Here is a 19520-nt window from a genome sequence, read left to right on the forward strand (position 1 = left end):
AAAAAAAAAAAGCTTAGAATATAGTTTCGTAGAAATTAATACATTTAAACCTTAGTTAAAGTCCAGCGATGAGAAAACAATAAAATATCAATCAATAAATCAATAGTGCAAATAGCACAATTACAACTTGACAGACATAGAATATTATTGTTGAATGAAGAAAATAAAGTAGAGATATTGATGATCTATCTATGTACATGCGTACATACTTTATATGGCTCCTTGTGTCTCGAAAGACAAAGGATGCGCCAAGGTGATTCAATGGCTTTGGATTCGTCTTGAGACGGGGTAGAATCTGGTGTGATTGATCAAGCCGATTCTGGAGCGGGAGAGTTTGCCACAGTTCGTGCATGTATTTGCATCTGACTTAGGGCTTGCTGACAGGGCAGCTTTCAATCTTCTTTCTCTTGACTGATGCAGCTTCGTTTCTTTAGCACTCAGCGAAGTTCGGACCAGCACATACAGTCTGTCTCCATACTGTCCTGTCTTTGGCTATCTCCTCCCACATGCTTTGTTCGATGCCCTCGGTTCTCAGGTCTCGCTTACAGACATCTATGTAGATTAGTCTAGGGCGGCCATTGGGTCTGACTCCTTCTGGCATGCGAGTGACATGACCGAGCCAGCGTAGTCTTCTCTGTGTAAGAAGAGCGTAGATGCTGTGCATATTGGCCCGTTTCAGAGGTTGTCATGGCAGGGGTGTCAATGGAAATAAGCTCCATTGTTTATAAAATACTCCTAATGGCATGCGTCTCAGATAGCCTCTGACAACTAAGTCCAGCACCTGGCCTGCTCGTGTGGTTTAGATATTAAGCCGAAAACTGATCTTACTAAAAGGGGAAGGAGTGAAGGCGGATACCTGGAAGGAAGCTTCGAACTGATGGAGCTCGTCAGCTTAGTAAGGCAATTTATCTAGGAGAAGGGTACTCTAACTCCGAACCCCCGCTGCCTTGCGCTAACAAGGCTTCAGGAGACAACTTCAAGGAAAAATCAGGAGTGAAGCCCCTTAGGCGTTGGGGGTATCAGCTGTGAAATTCCCTCAGGCAGCTTCTGCAACTGAGTTGGTGCCAAATGTAAATGCCAAAAAGCGTTCCTTTGGATCTCATCAGCAAGGTCGAAAGAGGGATCATGACGCATGGGCCACCCATGACACACATACATACACACATACATAGCTTTACTTTCTACTTTATATATCAGACTACAAACACTAAAAAGGAAAGTGCTGCTTTTTCAGGTGGCTACACACTGGCATTGTACTAAATCAAGTGAGAAATATACTTTTCTACTAACAACTCCCTGATATCAACACACAAAGCTAAACTTAAAGAAAGCGTTTCTATCATTTGAGAACATCCACACATTTTGATAGAATTATAAAAAAAAAAGGGAAAACACAAATGCGCATTCATCTTTAAAAATACACTTATTTTCCTTCCTAAACCACTTACAATCCTCTACTATTCAATCGTCTCTCGGTGGATAGTGTAATTACTCATGTTTCCTTGCATGTGGAAACATTGTTGAAAAATTCTCAAATATTTGTAGTGAAAATGAAGTTAATTGTTATATATTCGATGTATCTCTTCACCTTAAACTGTGACCAACTTTGTAAGGCTCTACAACCAACAGAATGTAAGTCAAACAAATGTCTTTTTTTTAGTAATGAAAAGTAATACAAGAAGATAGGTACAGATTTTATTAATTTTTTTTAAATTATATATTATAATTATCTTTATTAGTATATTATCTTTATTAGTATAATTAATTATTATATTATTATTGATATTATTATTAATTATAAAATTCATTATATATTATTTTTTAAACTTGATTTAACGTAGCGCTTCTTACTACATCTCGTTCGAAGAAAATGTTCAGATTTTCCAGTGATAGGAATTTTCGGAAATCAAAAGAGAAAGGCCCTTTTTTATCTGTCCGTCTGTCTGTAACTTAATAAATAATGATAATAAAACTAGCGCAAACACCCTGAATAAATACTTTGCATTAGCATTCTCAGCTCCAGGAGACAAAGACATATTAATTCATTTGAACCAAGCAGACAACATAGGATATATAGAAGTTAAAAAAAAAAAAGGGAATCCAAAATCTATTAGCCAACAGCAAACAGAATAAAGTATTTAGACCTGATGGTATTCCAGCTAGATTACTTAAAGAACTAAGCAATGAGCTAGCACCAGTGCTCGAAATACTTTTTCAGGCATCTCTTAACCAGGGCAGAGTACCAAGGGACTGGAAAGAAGCTAATGTCACCCCCCCCCCTTTTTAAAAAGGAGAAAAATCTGACCCAGGAAACTAACAGCTTAGGGGTGCAGATTTATTTATTATGTAAACAATAATATCGGATACGAACAGTATAGTACACCAGTAGTAATGGCAATGCCCGTTAATAAAAGGCTTAATATTCATGATCATAACATTGGCCTAGGTGTAGTAATTTTAAGATTAAATGTGTAAATTTATACAAGTTCTAGTCTAGATATAGTAGATTCTATATCAAGATTCTATATCTAGTTCTAGGATTATATCTACACTTAGATCTAGATCTAGACTTAGATCTAATTCTAGACCTAGACGTAGATCTTGAATCTAGATTTAGATCTAAAACTAGGTCCAGATCTAGCTAGATCTATGTCTAGTTTGTATGACAAATGACAATGTAGATATTTATTTTTTGTTTGCGAGGGGAAAGTCTTATTGTTAAGTCATTTGTACACTACTGTAGCTAGCTCACTAGTCTTGCTTAAGTAGGTCAATAATTTTTTCGTGTTGCAAATTATCTAGTTTTGTATGAAGTATAAATCTTTTTTAGTTTCTCTTTATTACATGTAACATGTTATCAATTTTGAATGCATGGTTAATAATTTTTATTTTAAAAAATATAAGTGTACGCTAAATGTATATGTGAAGATGCTGTGGCTGAGGGGTAAAGCACTTGGAAACAGATGTCCCGTGTTCGAATCCTGGTGAAGACTCTCAGTGGACCACTTCGGGGGCCGATTTTGAGCTTGTGTTTCCAATCATACTGTCTTTGTAACCTTGTTTTTTATTTAAAATTTATTTTCATTTTTAATGTTCAGATTGCCATACCAGGCAGTGATATCAAAACTCAAAATATTTCAGATGTGAGCACATAAAACATTGCTAATGCCTTTTCATTAACATTAAATGTGGACATGTTTCTAAGTAATCGTAATCTTTGCTGCCCTTTTTGCAGAGATAGAGAGAGAGAGAGAGAGAGAGAGAAAGAGATATTAGATAGATAGATAGATAGATAGATAGATAGATAGATAGATAGATAGATAGATAGATAGATAGATAGATAGATAGATGCATAAAAAGGTTATGATAATATTTGTTTTGTTTTTAGATAATAACAAATGCCTTCAAACTGTCTTAAATATCTTGCTTTAATTTCTAAATCTTAATTCTCAAATATATTTCAGACATCTGCAAACTTTGTGTCAAGCCTGGAGAAATAACAGATCTAGAAATGTTTAGCAACGACACTTACAAACTAGCAGTTTGCGTCAATCAATCTTACAGCAACTACACTTCTGTACTAATAGCTAACCACACCCTAACAATAAACAATTCTTTAAATAAATTGGGTTGTCGATGGACAGTGGCAGAGCTCTGCGGTGACAAGCACGTCCTACAGTTCGAATTCAAGAGAAATAATACAAAATCTCAACTTAAGTATAAAATTCAGCAAAATGAAGGACTAATGAATGAATCGCAATACTCATTTAAATTAAATATAATTGGTAGGAACTTTACTTTTTTAGTTTGATCCACATATGTCATTAATTCATTAAAAGCATTTTGTCTGATGAGACCGATAGCTTATTGTCAAGTCACAGGTCTATATTCAGAAGAGGGGGGGGGGGTCTGTGTTCAACTCTCTCCCCCCCCCCACCCCCGACTGTTTTTTATTCATTAAATTTCTTTATTGTAGGTGAGATTTTAGTCTTTTAGACACATTTAGTCTTTTAGCTACATTTAGTCTTTTAGACACATTTAGTCTTTTAGACACATTTAGTCTTTTAGACACATTTAGTCTTTTAGACACATTTAGTCTTTTAGACACATTTAGTCTCTTAGACACATTTAGTCATTTAGACACATTTAGTGACATGACGTGGACAGAAAAGTTAAAAACATATGCAAATGAAACTATTGGTCGAAAAAATCAGTTACTACTAGAATGTCTCCAAAGATACATCTTTATTCTGTCTACGCATTAGCCTACCCAGTTCAACCAGCGGCCGTTTCCACCAAAAAGCTACATTGAGGCTTTGGGAGCAATAATCCACTGCCCAATGGCGTAGCGTCCATGGCGCGAAGGGGGTTCAATGAACCCGGGCCCACACCCGAAAGTGTAACAACCATGGGGCCAGGGCCGGATTTACCTCTAACCTCTATGTAACATAAGCTCTAGCTTAGAGCCTCCAAGAAATACTTAGTAGTTACATATAATATCTGGACTAATATGGAACCCCATATCTCAAAAAGCTTAGGGCCTTTTCAACTCGGAATACGGCAATACATGGCGTGTAGGGGTTTCATTATTCGTTTGTTAAAAATATCCCAAATGTCAAATCATAACTTCATAACATTAACCCGTGTTTTCACCTTTCATTGTAAGGAACTGCTTTCATCAGGCTTATTGTAATGTGGTGACGGTGCGTTGGCGGTGACGTCTGGGGCCCATACTTCCATTATTTCGTTGTTTTCCATCAATGTTAATTAAGCTGTTGATAGTATTAACGTTTTTTTCTGCTTTTTTTTTAAAGTAAGTCTATTTTTTTTTTCATTTTTCGATTAGCAAAAATCTCGATTTAGACGTAAAATTAGCTATTAAACAAGAAAAAACTTAGAGAAACGTTAAAGATGTTGACTAAAGATGTTGACTAAAGATGTTGACTGACTAAAGATGTTGACTAAAGATGTTGACTGACTAAAGATGTTGACTAAAGATGTTGACTAAAGATGTTGACTAAAGATGTTGACTAAAGATGTTGACTAAAGTTGTTGACTTAAGATGTTGACTAAAGATGTTGACTAAAGATGTTGACTAAAGATGTTGACTAAAGATGTTGATTTTAACTACTTATAGTGGCTTAAGTGAGGAGGGGGTTTATAACATTTTTTTAAAGATAGAGCGTTAATGACATTTATCATGTTATAGTGTCTTTCACTTGAATGGCTGCCTTGTCGTCTGGTATGTGCACTGGAAAGTCGTGAGGGTGGTCTACTAGATGATACGTTCACTGTGCTAAACAGTACTTAAACTTGCTCTGTCAATAGTGTTCATGAACTTGCAATGGAATGTCTTTTACTAAATGTACCGGTACATGCAAACTACTGAATATCTTTGTCACACAAAATATTTGTCATATGAAGGAGGGGGGGGGGAAGGGGCCCATCAACATATTCTTGAACCCGTGCCCACGAGTACCTTGCTACGCCACTGCCACTGCCTATTCCTCTCCATCTAACGTATTTTTCTTTGTTGATACTAATTTCATTTCATTATTACAGGCTATAAGCTAAATATAAATTTAGTGACTTTTAAAACATAAACTACCTCATTGAATTCAAAACACCATCCTTCGCCCTAAGGCAGATTCCTGAGTCCTGGTTTAGTCTAGGACACTGTTTCCCAAACTGTCTTCCTTGGAACCCAAGTGAATAGGTGTTCCATGAACTGCCGTAACAGTTAGCTCGTAGGCCACCACGTGATTTAACCTCTCTTGTAAAAAAAATTTTAGAATCTTAGAAAAAAACAACTAAATATCATATTCATTGCCTATCCAATTTGTTTTGTAAATATATATTTGTATTTAAATTATGAAATAAAATGTATTTATTTTTAAAAAAATATAATTTCTGGCTATTATTTTTTTAGGTCCCCTGCGATTTTGTGAGAACGACAGTTCTGATGCTCTGATTACGAATACGATACATGAAGCAATTCTCATCCACATTTGTTATGTTTCGGACTCTAAATCTATTAATCAATTAATCATCAATAATAAAACGTATGCTGTTAACACAACGGATTCAGAGGATTCTGTAGTTTTCAGTGTAGACAATTACATTGAGACCTATCAACACTTTCTTGTAATATACATCAGAAACATTTCTGCTAGTCATGCTAACAACTACACAGTTGACATTTCTCAATTCAAACGGGAAAGCCTCCAGGCTCATTTCCAAATAATATTAGAAAATGGTAAGTACAAGAAATAAAACAGGCTACAATTTTGTTTCATAATTTTCAACCTTTTGTCCATTAGCTAAAGTTTCACTAACGAAATTGTTATATTTACTTTTTCAGAACAAGACTTTTCAGTGATTGGCTGCGATGGAAAAGAATTGTATTTATTTTATTTTATTGCCATGAACGAAAACTTTTCATTATGTCTGAAACTCCAGTCTTCTTTTCAGAATATCACAATTACAAATGTAACATACAATTTGATCGGTAGTATAAACCATCCCAAAGGACTAGAGCCTGACAATGTGAAAATAAACATAACCCGTCAACAGATTAACATTTTGATACATAATATAAACTTTCTCAACTTTGGACGAAATGATTTATATATTATGTTTGGAATATATAACAAAAGCTATACATTCTACCTTTTTGAGGATACAGGTTAGTAATTTAAATCAATATTATCGGTATCGTTAAGATTATACACATACTATATATCTCAAATATCTTTAATGACAACCATTTTTTATTTAACAGAGGAGAAGTTTTCCGTGTCGGAGAAAGCACACAACTATGGAGGCAAACAAAACTTTGTGTTTTCTTTTCAGCAGTACGGAATTTCAGACAAAACGATTTTAGTAAACAATGAAAGTTTTCCAATTTTTCACAATATTAGTGAGGGCGATGTATTTAGTTATGGCACAATTGGACGAGATTCGTTTATTTGGAAAGAAAGAAACCAAATAGTTGTGTCTAGTGCATGGAACCCAACACTCAACTCAAAATGCATTTATATATACGTGTTGTGTACACTATGGACTCAATTGCAAATACAGGAAATGTCCACTAACAAAGTATTCACATTTAATATAAGTAAGTAGGTATTTAATTTGATAACTTATTTAAAACATTTTTTAAGTGATATAAGTAAATGTTTAGTCGAAAGGCAATTCTTGCTTACTAGAACAAACCTAAATGAAACCTATCTGCTGCTTATAAATATAACTTCTGTTTAATGATATATTTATTTTAAAACCTTAAACGTGTTTTATTTGTTAAATTGATTTTTTTTAAAAAGAAACTCAGATAACAACAAGAAGATAAACATATTGGTGTGTATGTAGTATTAAATAAAATAATACAGAGGTATCGATAAGAAAGAGAGAGGATGCTTCAAGGTGAAAAAAAAACGTACTTTTCTTGGACTATTCCTGTTAATTGTTCTTCCAGTATTTAATACAATAAGCAGAGCACATATTCTAATTTTAAATAATATTAACACAAATAAAATGTCCCTGTCTAGATTTTGATGAATGAAAATTATATTAAATTTTTTTTTTAATTGAGGTGGGCCTGTAGCGCATCTTTAATACTGTAGCCCGCTCAGGGCAATCTCTTTTGTGGGAAGGACTATTTGGGAAACGGATTTGATGAATCCTTTTGGAAAATGTAACTCAGAACTAGCTCCCTTGATAGGCAGCCAAGAGGCCACACATTTCGTTAAATTAATAATGTAATTGTATTCATTCTTAACTGTATCTAGATATATATGATTTCTTTTTATTTTTCAAGACATCATAATTTATTTACCTTCATTTTATTTCTTGTTTAGATAGTTCAGTTTGTATTCCAGAAGCTGGAACAGATGAACCAGGTGTTACTGATATATCCATAAACTCTAGTAAGAATATCTGATTTAAATATTAAATAGTAATTGTAAATTTAGAAATCTGAATCCCCACGATTGACACAGAAATATTTAAAAATGTGCTGTTTTTTTTTTATTTTAGATCATATTTCGTCTGTTAGAAAGAAAAAAATCTTTGAAATTTATATATGTTTTGTTTATTTATTTAAATAAAATGTAATGCAATTAGGCGCAAAATTATATCCCCATTTATTCTGATATATTTTTGCAGCGGTAACAAATGTCGCTCTAATACCAGATCATTCCAGTGTGAATCTATTCCTCATACCAACAGTTATATTTATAGTGTGTATGTCTTTGCTGATACTCGCCATGAGACTTCTACAACGAGGTAACATAATTCAATTTTTATTTAAATAATACAAATGGATACATTTTAATAACACTCTCAATACAAATGAGAAATATATTTCAGTATGACAAATTATAGACAATTTTTACAAATATTTGATTAATTATCCGTTATATAAAAAAAGCCAAAGTCTTAATTTTATGGTTGTTTTGTTTTATTTGAGACTTAAACATTATGAAAGAAACAATGTAAAATAGAATGAAACTGAAACGTACGACAAATTTCGAAATAAAGCGAAAAAGTCTAAAACAGCTAGCAATACATAAACACATGTTTATTACTATGTAAATTATACGATCTAACAGATCAGTGATGCCCAACCTATCCACAGCGGATAAAAATTCCGCCCCTGATGTAGTACTATATAGCCCTAAAAATATATGTGCATAAAAAGAAAAATTACCTTCTTTAGTGTTAGTGAAAAAGGCTTGTTAATGTTTTATTATGCTCACATCTGCATTACTTTAAGTTTCAACATCAACGCTTGGTATGGCAATCTGAATATAAGATATACAAAAAAAAAATATACAATTTTTAAATGTTGCTAGTGTCTGTGTCTGTGGCATTTTACGTCTCGAGAGACGATCTTTTCCCTTTGCAACTTCATGTGTGACTAAAGAAGCCAATCCTTGATACACAGCTGCGATCGCAGGTTGGGCATATGTGATCACCAGGCGCCGTTGCATTTTCACCCTTCTTTCTGCTTCTGTTGTGTATGACATCTGCAATCCGTGACCCTTCCTTTATGCTCTCTCTCCAGGTGGATCTATCCAGTGCCACCTCTTACCACCTGCTAGTGTCGATTTTGAAGAGCTTCATGTCGCGTTTGCATACATCAGTATAACGTCAAATGCTGTTAGTAAGATCGTAGGAAACAAACAAACAAAAATATGGCTAAGAAAATAGAATAATTTTAATCATAAAAATAATTTTCTTTATGATTATAACATTTTAAGATTACAAAGGCTATGTACGACAGTCATCACAGACTAATAGATACAAGAAACATTTATTTCATTCGGCAATTATATCGTTGAACAAAATGGAACTTTCGCATGTGATGTTTTAAGAAAAAAAATTAAGTTCAAATTGTTTGTTCTAATTAGGCATGGATATTTTTAATGCACAATTGTACAACTAATTTCCTCGAGTATAATAAAGATTACTATTATTATTATTATTATGTTAGAAATGAACGAGTAGTCATTCTCTGGCGCTGCCAGGGTCGAGTTTCGCTAAATAGAAACAAAATTCATCGTAGTCCCTTTAACAGTTTTCACTGAGGAATTTTCTGGTGATGTGGCAGGTCTGCAGCAGTACCGCCCTCTGACAGGCAACGAAGATGTTCCTAGGAATGTTTATTATTATTATTATTATTATTATTATTATTCCACTTAGTCAAAGTTCATATAACTCTCTTTAAGAAATAGACAATAAAAGGGCATGACCTGGAAAGTTGAAAGTTTAAAACATCGCAGTGTTTTTGCAATAAAATAATTTTGAAGCAGTATACTGGCCCTAAATGCGCGTATCGAAAAATTCAATCTATAAGCTTTAATCGCATTCCTAAAAAGGTTGAACATCACTGACTAAGGTATTAGATTACAATTTTATACAAAAAATGCAGTGAACATAAATCTTTTTTTTTTCAAAACAAGTATCGTATATTTTAACAGCTAAAAACAGAAACAAGACAACAATAACGTAAGTTCATAATACAGTTATTTCAATTACAATCACTATGGCTCTGATTGATTGATTGATTGATTGATTGATTGATTGATTGACTCACCTATCACTGATTCTCACAATTGCTATGGAAGAAAAAAAGACGAAAATTTAACTTTATTTTCATTGCTCCCATATATAGATCTATAAAGTAAGAACACAAGTCATTGTCTCTCTATGCACATTATCCACGTATAGGTCTATTTTAATATAATGTGCATGCTCCAGTTGAAATTATATCTTAACCTTTCAGTATAAATTGTGTTGTGCTGTTATGTTTTATTATTAAACCTATTCACTTTCTCTCTCTCTCTCTCTTTCTCTCTCTCTCTCTCTCTTTCTCTCTCTCTCTCTCTCTCTCTCTCTTTCTCTCTCTCTCTCTCTATGTATATGTATATATATATATATATATATTACTTGAAGTTTATATTTTTCAGTGCTTTAGAAAGATCTTATATATCAAGTGGATCTGATGTCATGGGTAGGATATAGCATGTTTCCTTTATCTTTTATCAATTCTCTCTCGCAAATTTGTTTCATAATAAAATAAAATAAAGTTAAATGTAAAAAATACAGAAATACATTAGAAATAATAAAGACTAAAGAAATGATTTTGATTTGGAAAATGAACTGTGCCTGATTATTGTCACCAGTTGCCGGCTGTGCTTGTTTGTCGAGGGGGGAGGTGAGCGCCGTACATTCGCTGCCATATTTCTTTTTTTTCCATAGCGTAGTAAATTTACATATAAAACTGCACAAATTAAAAATGACTTACAGAATTTCCGATTGGTTCATTTTATTGATAAATGCGCTGTCATGGAGACAACCAATAGTTGTGCAAACATTTCACTTCAGTGAGAAATAACGTGCAGACTATGTTGACAAGCAATACACACAGTCAGACTGATTGAGTTGATCTAAGCTTAGTATTAAACCAGCAACATTTGTTTTTTAAATCCATTAAACAAAAAGCTTGTCTAAGGGTACGATAGCCCCATTTTCAACTATAGAATGTAAAAGTTATTTCAAACAAAATTAGTTACCAATTATTAATCAACTACATCTTTTTTTTATAATTGATTCATGTTTAGTTAGGTACAACAAATAAATCTTAAAGTTTCAACTTAATTGTGATAGAAAAAATGTGGACAACTTTTAAGGGAACAAAACGCGACATATTTAACCTTATCTGTGATTACTGAAATAATTAATTCCTTTCTTTTTAAATCAAACGAAACAGATAAAAACCAGTTCTTTCTCTTTCTTGTTCATTTTCCTGTTCTTTCTCTTTTTCTTTATCAATCTCTTTCTCACATTCTCTCTTTTTATACTTATTTTCTATTTGATTGCTAATTGAATCTTAAAACTTTTAATTAACATAAGCATTTTTTTTAATTCTATTTTTTATGTAAAATAAAATCGTTTTGCTTAGATACAGGGACGTATGTGAATATCAACCAGACGTCTGAGAGTATCTACATGAATGTCCAGACTGGAAGAGAGAATACTGCAAGATACGTCACGAATGCCAATGGTCCGAGTGACCAGAGCCACCAACATATTTATATGAACTCTAGAAGTCTGGAGAGAAGAGCTTTGCTGAATGCTTCAAATAGCACTCTGGACGACGAGGAAGTGAGTAGAGAATATATATCAAGGGCGTAGCCAAGGGGGGAGGGGGGGTTGGGGTTCAAACCCCCCCGAAATGTAATCCCCCCCACTACGCCCATGATATATATAGATGTTTATGTTTTATTTTACTCTTTTCAGAAAGTGGTAACTGTGAAGCATCTCTCGACCTTATGTAGATGTATAATATATAAATACAATATGTAGATAATCATATGGTTGATTTATGGCGCGATTATTGAACAGAAATAATTTTGTTCTTTTATTAATGTGTTGATTATCCTGTTGATTAAGATTTTTACATAAATCATAATGCCATGCTTATAAAATCATGAATCTCCTTTTATACAACGTAACAATAATTGTTAAAAAAAACAACAGTTTTTATATATTTATTTGGGGGGGGGGGGAAGTACATTGATAACTTATAATTGATTAAATATTTGGTACAATTTTCTAATGACTTGAATTCATGCGTAATGCAGATCAGCAGGAATAAATCACAAAACACAAATTCAAATTTAAACTAAACAAAAAATAATAACTAATAACACAGTATAGTAATAATGGGTAGGGAAAAAATATTTTGAAGATATAATAAATTGAGTTAAAAGATCCAGTATTAATATAACAGAAATAATATGCAAATTATGAACTGACTGACACTGAATCTTCTATTTGTACACGTACCCCAATTATATCTATGGTCAAGAATCAAACAGATAATAAATAAGAAAGAAGCGGCCGAGAATTTTCTAACCTATTTTAGTGTAGTCAATGAGACTTCAGGAGGTTCTTGAATAATATTTGTCACTTGCAAATTGTAAAGTTTCGATGACCATGTAAACAAAGTTTATTACTTCTTATAGCGATAGAATTATTAACAACCTAGCCACTGAAAGAAAATTGAATAACTATCAACCTTTTCTCTTAAAATATTTTACATTAATGCATAATTTTATCAGTAGAAACTTATAGTTCTAAAATGTCAGCCTTTGCTTTATAAGGAATCCCGTTTTCACTTGCGTGACTGTGTGTTGCTATGGTGACGGTGGGAAGAGGTTAGCGTATGGTTCTGAATGGACCTCATTTACCAATCGTAAAAAAAACAAAATTTAGCCACCTGATAATATGGATAAAATAATGAAAAAAAAACTGTCACGTGACAGCTTGTGTGTATTACGTAATTTGTATAGAAGAGATAGAGAATCACGTGGATAAATTTTGTTTGTTTACGATTGGTAAATGAAATCCGTTATGCAACATAGGCGGCATTGTCGTCACTTTGCCTTAGCTAGGGGAGACGACTCCAGAACGTGAGACTATATAAGGTTGTGCTATTGTTGTGAGTTAGTTTTTGTTAAGAAATATTGTTATTATATCTAGCATACTAATTTTATTTCTTAAAAAGTTGATTTTGTCTCTACAATAAATAAGGTATTATTTAGTATTGTTCAAAAGGAAGTTATTCAAGTTATTTGAAGTTTTATTGGTTACAATATATTACGCCTACAACGGTTTAGCTATCTACCAATAGCTTGGTCGTAATTTCAACAGCTGGAAACAACAATATGTTAAACTAATCTTGAGATTTGTCGTTTCTTGTTCGTATTCGATTCAACTTTTGCTTAAACGCATACAATCAATGTAACTTAATCATTAAGGCTTACTACTCCTCTGTATCTCCTCTTTGGTAGAGTGATGGTCGACACATTAGTGAAGACGGTCTGGTCTACGTCACAGTTTCTACTGATGAGAATGTCCGAAAGGTCAAGCCATCGAGATCTAGGAAGAGTGAAATCAATTACGCATCACTGGACCTGCAGAGATCTGGGAAACTTATTTTACGAGACCATAGACGTACGAGACACCTCAAATAATTTGCTTTCGTTTTTGTTATGATCACTGGTTGTAATTAAAAGTTAGATTTTTATTGAGAATGTTTATTAAAACTAATTTTATGTTCTTAAATGCCCTCTGACTGTATACATGAAAAAAATGAAAACTAATCAAATGAACTTTTCATTGTGTGTAATTTGAATGTATGCATTGTTTGTGTCATTTGGCTTTTGATATTTAAAAAAAAAAAATAATTTAATTTTTAAAAAGTTTTTCCTTTTTATTCTATACTTCGTGCATAATGTACATATTCCAAGAATATAATTAGAAGTCCACACACAGACACACACTGTCAACTACTTATTAGCCTGCAGTTATATGTTTATAATGGCAAGACCGCACCCCAAATAACGATGTCCTTGCGAACGCCGGTATGGGAAGTATTGAGGGGCTTCTGATGGTCTGACAGTTACGCTGGGCAGGGGGTATGGGGGACGAACGTATGCTGAAAGCAAGTCTTTTTTTTTTGGGTGAGCTGAAAGTTGGTCGACGTAACACAGGTGCTCGACGGAAACATTTTAAAGACCAGCTTAGGCGCGAACTTGTTTGAACTGACATAGAAGAGAGCACTTGGTTGCAGGTAGCTATAGAACGAGGCAGCTAAAGGTCACTACTTACAAAGGCTGCAAGATACACATTTGAGACCAAAAGAAAATCCACTGCTGAGGACAGACGTAGATGCCTAGATGGCGTAAAGATAATGTAAATCTACTACCGGTGGACAATGGCTATGCCTGCACTAGATGGCGTAAAGATAATGTAAATCGACTACCGGTGGACAATGGCTATGCCTGCACTAGATGGCGTAAAGATAATGTAAATCGACTACCGGTGGACAATGGCTATGCCTGCACTAGATGTGTCAAAATAAGTTGGTTGCAGCTGGGGTTGCTTAGCCAAGGGATATACTGCATCTCTCATTAATCTTCGGACTCGAAGACAAGCCTTATTATTAAAATTATTATTATAATAGTGTTACCAACTTTAAAGGAGAATATATTCGTGTTATAAAGGCTGTATTTTGTTTTACAATGTAACTAGGAAAGAACCATAATCTGATATTGTAAAAATTACTTAAATCATGGAGTCGTTTCCCTTTCCATGCCTAAAGACCCATAACAAACTTTAGTCTTTATATTCTAAATTATGAAGCTTCAAACATGTGATAGAAATTTACCTAGAATTAGAGATAATGATATAAAAATGGGTTCTAGTTTAACATATATTCAATAGTTACTTAAAAATGAAAAAAAAATATATACTAAACTGTTTACGACATATAAATACTAAGAGATCAACCGCTTGGCTTTATCCCATTTATAACTGCCACAGTCTCGGTTGACATTGCCTGATGTATGTTGGATCAAGAAAAGCACGAGAAACCTCGGACATTAGAAAGAGGAAGTAAGAATGACTAAATTCACTTTTGGTCAGTTTCCGAAAATCTAAAATCACATTTTGAAATATATGTTTTTGTAAACCTTAAGTGTCCTATGATAAAACAATTATATAGAATATATACTTGACCCAAGAGTTAATGTGACACAAAACATAAGCTGCAAAAAAAAAAGTTTTAAGGATTTTAAAATATTTTTCCTTCAATTTTTTTTTTACTGTGTGACGTACAAACTACCCATTTTGTACTTGACTCGCTCTGGTTGAACTTATTTGCCACTTCTGCTCGGCTAGTGTATCCAAGTGAACCATCCCCTATTTCACAGAAATTTAAGTTTGTCTTAACCAAGGTATATGAGTAGTCAACATATACTTTGTCATCTTGACCTCCAGTATCTACTCCTGATAGTAAGTATTACAATGAGGTTGGCGTCTATTTGGTCACTTTTTCTGTAATACTAAAAACTGTGCAAAATATTGATGAATTAAAAGAGTTTGTAATCTTAAAATGTCCAGTTTTGTCTATATTGCAATATGCTTATATATGTAATGTGAATTTCCCCTTTCAAACTATGTCATCTATATTGCAGATGATGTAAAGGTCATCTGTTTCTGTGGTCCATGATTAACGAGGGTGCCATGTGGCCAGCAAAAGGACCAACTGCCTTTACTTTTCCCCAACAAATATCGTGTACCAATTACAGCTTGGTGGACTGAGAGGCGCCATAAAGATCCCGAAATTCAAAATCTCAGTCTTCTTCGAGATCGAACACAGGACCATTGGTGTGGAAGCCAAGTGCTTTACCACTCAACCACCTCTCCTTCCTAAAATATGTCATCACAATGAAATTGACAAAGTAGTTCATCAAGATCTGTCGTTGAAACATCGGATATTGACAGCATCAATTTTATGATTTTTAACCATTGGAAGTCCCAAATAATTAGTTTTTCCTGCGTAACTAATGATAGTGTATATAGTACTCGATAATGTATATAGTACTTAAAGTAGGGATTATTTAGTACGTTATATTAAAACGTATTCCATGATACTGAAGATTTAGAATTTGTGTTTTGTTTCCATTTAAATGATGCTTTCTTAGAATTAGCAAATTTTCCCTTTAAAACTAGGTGAATAGTTTTACATTCAATCCTCTGAGTGAGCCTATACACAACGATAAAGTAAAAGTATGACTCATACTAACTACCGCAAACTAGTAAACGTCATTCAACGAAACAAAAAGTCATTGTCCCAGTCACGCTCGATACTTCAACTTTGACCAGCTTAAACACTTCATTGAAATTGTATTGTTGAGTTTTCACTGGAAACCAATGAGGAAACACTGCAGTTACATCTGCTGTTTATTTCCTAACTTAATTATGTTCTTTATCTAAGACATTGTCACTGATGAATGTCAGCATGTGTGAATAATTTATTTTTTACAGACATGTGTCAGTTGGAACGTATGCACGAATGATCAAAATGTGTTAGTTGTAGACAAGAGAGAGACCAGCGTGTGATGTGTGCCATGGAGTATAATAAAGTCACTGTGTTTGGATCCAGTAGTTCAGTGTCTTATGTAATTACAGCTGAACCCAGGGACACCTAGACATGGAGAGAAACTACTGTTGTTTCTAGAGCGCTATTGAAATATAGATATAGTAGAAAGCTGTAACAGACATTTTATTTTGAATTTTACCCATAACTTAAATAATTATAATATCAAAACACATGTAAAGTTACCCACAGCACTTGGTTAAAAAAAAAACACTTAGCCCTCTGGCCGTAGTCGTATAGAACATTTAACTTTAGACCAATAAAAATGTGTGTGACTGTGAAATAATTATTTTCATGAAATAACTGAACATGATGGTTATTTAATACAATTCGAGTGGCAGCTGATTCCTATTATATTTGTTTCAACATGATCGGTGCATTGGGCGGCAAGAGGTCTCCATAAAGATCTGGCAGTGGCAATGTCTGAAGCCTCTTCACACCTGGTGTACACTGTTCTAAGATTCTCCTTGAAAGTGTGGCACCAAGTTTTACAAGAACAAAATATCAAAGAACAAAGTCTCCAGTACAAACAACGTAGACTTTTAGAACTGTTTTGTCGAGTACCAACAACGTAGACATTAAACAGTTTTGTCGAGTACCAACAACGTAGACTTTTAGCAATGTTTTGTCGAGTACCAACAACGGCTAACGATCAGTTTCGTAGATTTTATTAAAGAGAGAATTACTATGGAATAAAGTTAGAGAATACGGCATCCCAGAAAAATTCGTCCAGATTCAATAAGTCAATAAGTTCATTCGTTTGTACATGTAGCTTTTTGAAGAAATTACATTTTGAACGAAGTAACCAATTTATTATTTTTTTGTTTTTGTTTTGGAAAGTAGACAGTTGGACATTTTCAGAAAAAAAGGCTTAAGTACTTCGTTGAGCAAAGTAACAACAATTTTCCAAAAAGTCCAAATTAATGATGAATCATTCAGCCAGCCTGGTATTTTTAAGTATCCCAATTATGTATTTTTAGATGAAGCTTTTTTTTTTAAATAAAAATATTTATTTGTTTATTCAAGTATGTATTAATCCGACTCTCTGTGACCCGTGAGATAATTAGGAGAGAGAGGAGCTCATTTGTTTTCAGACACAATGGTGTACCACACCGTGCACTTGATGTCACTTAGAGTTGTGACACTTGGAAAACCCAACAATAAACAATGAACAATAAACAATGAACAATTAGCAATACAAACAAGCAATGACAAAGAAAATGAACTTTAAACAAATTAATATTTAAACAAGAAAAAAATGCGCTATGATCCTTTCACTTTCTCAATGCGCTATGATCCTGTCACTTTCTCAATGTGCTATGATCCTGTCACTTTCTCAATACACTATGATCCTATCACTTTCTCAATGCGCTATGATCCTGTCACTTTCTCAATGTGCTATGATCCTGTCACTTTCTCAATGTGCTATGATCCTGTCACTTTCTCAATGTGCTATGATCCTATCACTTTCTCAATGTGCTATGATCCTATCACTTTCTCAATGCGCTATGATGCTGTCACTTTCTCAATACACTATGATCCTATCACTTTCTCAATGTGCTATGATCCTGTCACTTTCTCAATACACTATGATCCTATCACTTTCTCAATGCGCTATGATCCTGTCACTTTCTCAATGTGCTATGATCCTGTCACTTTCTCAATGTGCTATGATCCTATCACTTTCTCAATGCGCTATGATGCTGTCACTTTCTCAATGCGCTATGATCCAGTCACTTTCTCAATGCGCTATGATCCAGTCACTTTCTCAATGCGCTATGATCCTGTTTATTTCTCAATGCGCTATAATCCTATCACTTTCTCAATGCGCTATGATCCTTTCACTTTCTCAATGTGCTATGGTCCTGTCACTTTCTCAATGCGCTATGATCCTATCACTTTCTCAATGAGCTATGATCCTGTCACTTTCTCAATGTGCTATGATCCTGTCACTTTCTCAATGTGCTATGATCCTGTCACTTTCTCAATGCGCTATGATCCTGTCACTTTCTCAATGTGCTATGATCCTGTCACTTTCTCAATGTGCTATGATCCTGTCACTTTCTCAATGTGCTATGATCCTGTCACTTTCTCAATGTGCTATGATCCTTTCACTTTCTCAATGCGCTATGGTCCTGTCACTTTCTCAATGCGCTATGGTCATGTCACTTTCTCAATGCGCTATGATCCTGTCACTTTCTCAATGTGCTATGATCCTGTCACTTTCTCAATGTGCTATGATCCTGTCACTTTCTCAATGTGCTATGGTCCTGTCACTTTCTCAATGCGCTATGATCCAGTCACTTTCTCAATGTGCTATGATCCTGTCACTTTCTCAATGTGCTATGGTCCTGTCACTTTCTCAATGCGCTATGATCCAGTCACTTTTATGGACCAGTAGCGAAAAAAAAAAGGGGGGGGGGAACAAAGGAATTTGTGGGTGAATTTTTACCCTATTCGCTTTTTGAAAGTATTTATTTTAAAAAATTGGGGGGGGGGGGGGAGAACTGAATTCAAAGTCATGGCTCTAGCCTTCTCAAGACGACCTACTGACCACTCTGGTAGTGAGGTGCCTATGAAAATATAACATTGTTTAGTTATCTATTGTTTGTTACAAACTTACCTAAAAGAGGTGACTTATAAAGGAACTAAGCTTATACCACCAATTCAGTCAAGTACAATTTCATTCCCTTGTTCGAGATACCAAGCAAAAATGATTAATTACCAGTAGTTGTAAATAGTAAGTTATTTCGGTGGATTTAAATTGATCCTTATGTTGTCTGGTAAAAGAAACAATTGTACAAAATGTAAGCTTGATCCGAGATTGGGTGTCGGAGAAATAACGTTTGGAAGCTTTTACTAGACACACAGAATGAGTAAATATAAGCTTTGTAAAAATACTTTGTAAAAGAAGTAGAATTGCGGGATTGTTAATTATATATTGTTAATTTCAAATTTTTAGGTAACGACGTTATTCTTTACTGAGATTATCTCCCCTAAGCTAGTACTG

The 19520-nt window shown here is 34.0% G+C and overlaps 1 protein-coding gene across 1 annotated transcript; it reads left to right on the top strand.

Annotated features, from left to right (window-relative positions):
* The first annotated feature begins 1440 nt into the window (after positions 1 to 1440).
* On the top strand, positions 1441 to 14807 carry LOC106059655 (uncharacterized). Its single transcript, XM_056011373.1, has 11 exons — positions 1441 to 1632; positions 3465 to 3785; positions 5930 to 6256; positions 6362 to 6685; positions 6782 to 7117; positions 7857 to 7925; positions 8164 to 8283; positions 9981 to 10008; positions 10470 to 10513; positions 11465 to 11667; positions 13359 to 14807. The coding sequence occupies exons 1-11, from the start codon at positions 1551 to 1553 to the stop codon at positions 13539 to 13541; spliced, it is 2037 nt and encodes a 678-aa protein (XP_055867348.1). The 5' UTR covers positions 1441 to 1550; the 3' UTR covers positions 13542 to 14807.
* Positions 14808 to 19520: the final 4713 nt, after the last annotated feature.

Source organism: Biomphalaria glabrata, chromosome 14 (assembly GCF_947242115.1).
Source record: "Biomphalaria glabrata chromosome 14, xgBioGlab47.1, whole genome shotgun sequence".
NCBI classification, from domain to species: Eukaryota; Metazoa; Mollusca; class Gastropoda; family Planorbidae; genus Biomphalaria; species Biomphalaria glabrata.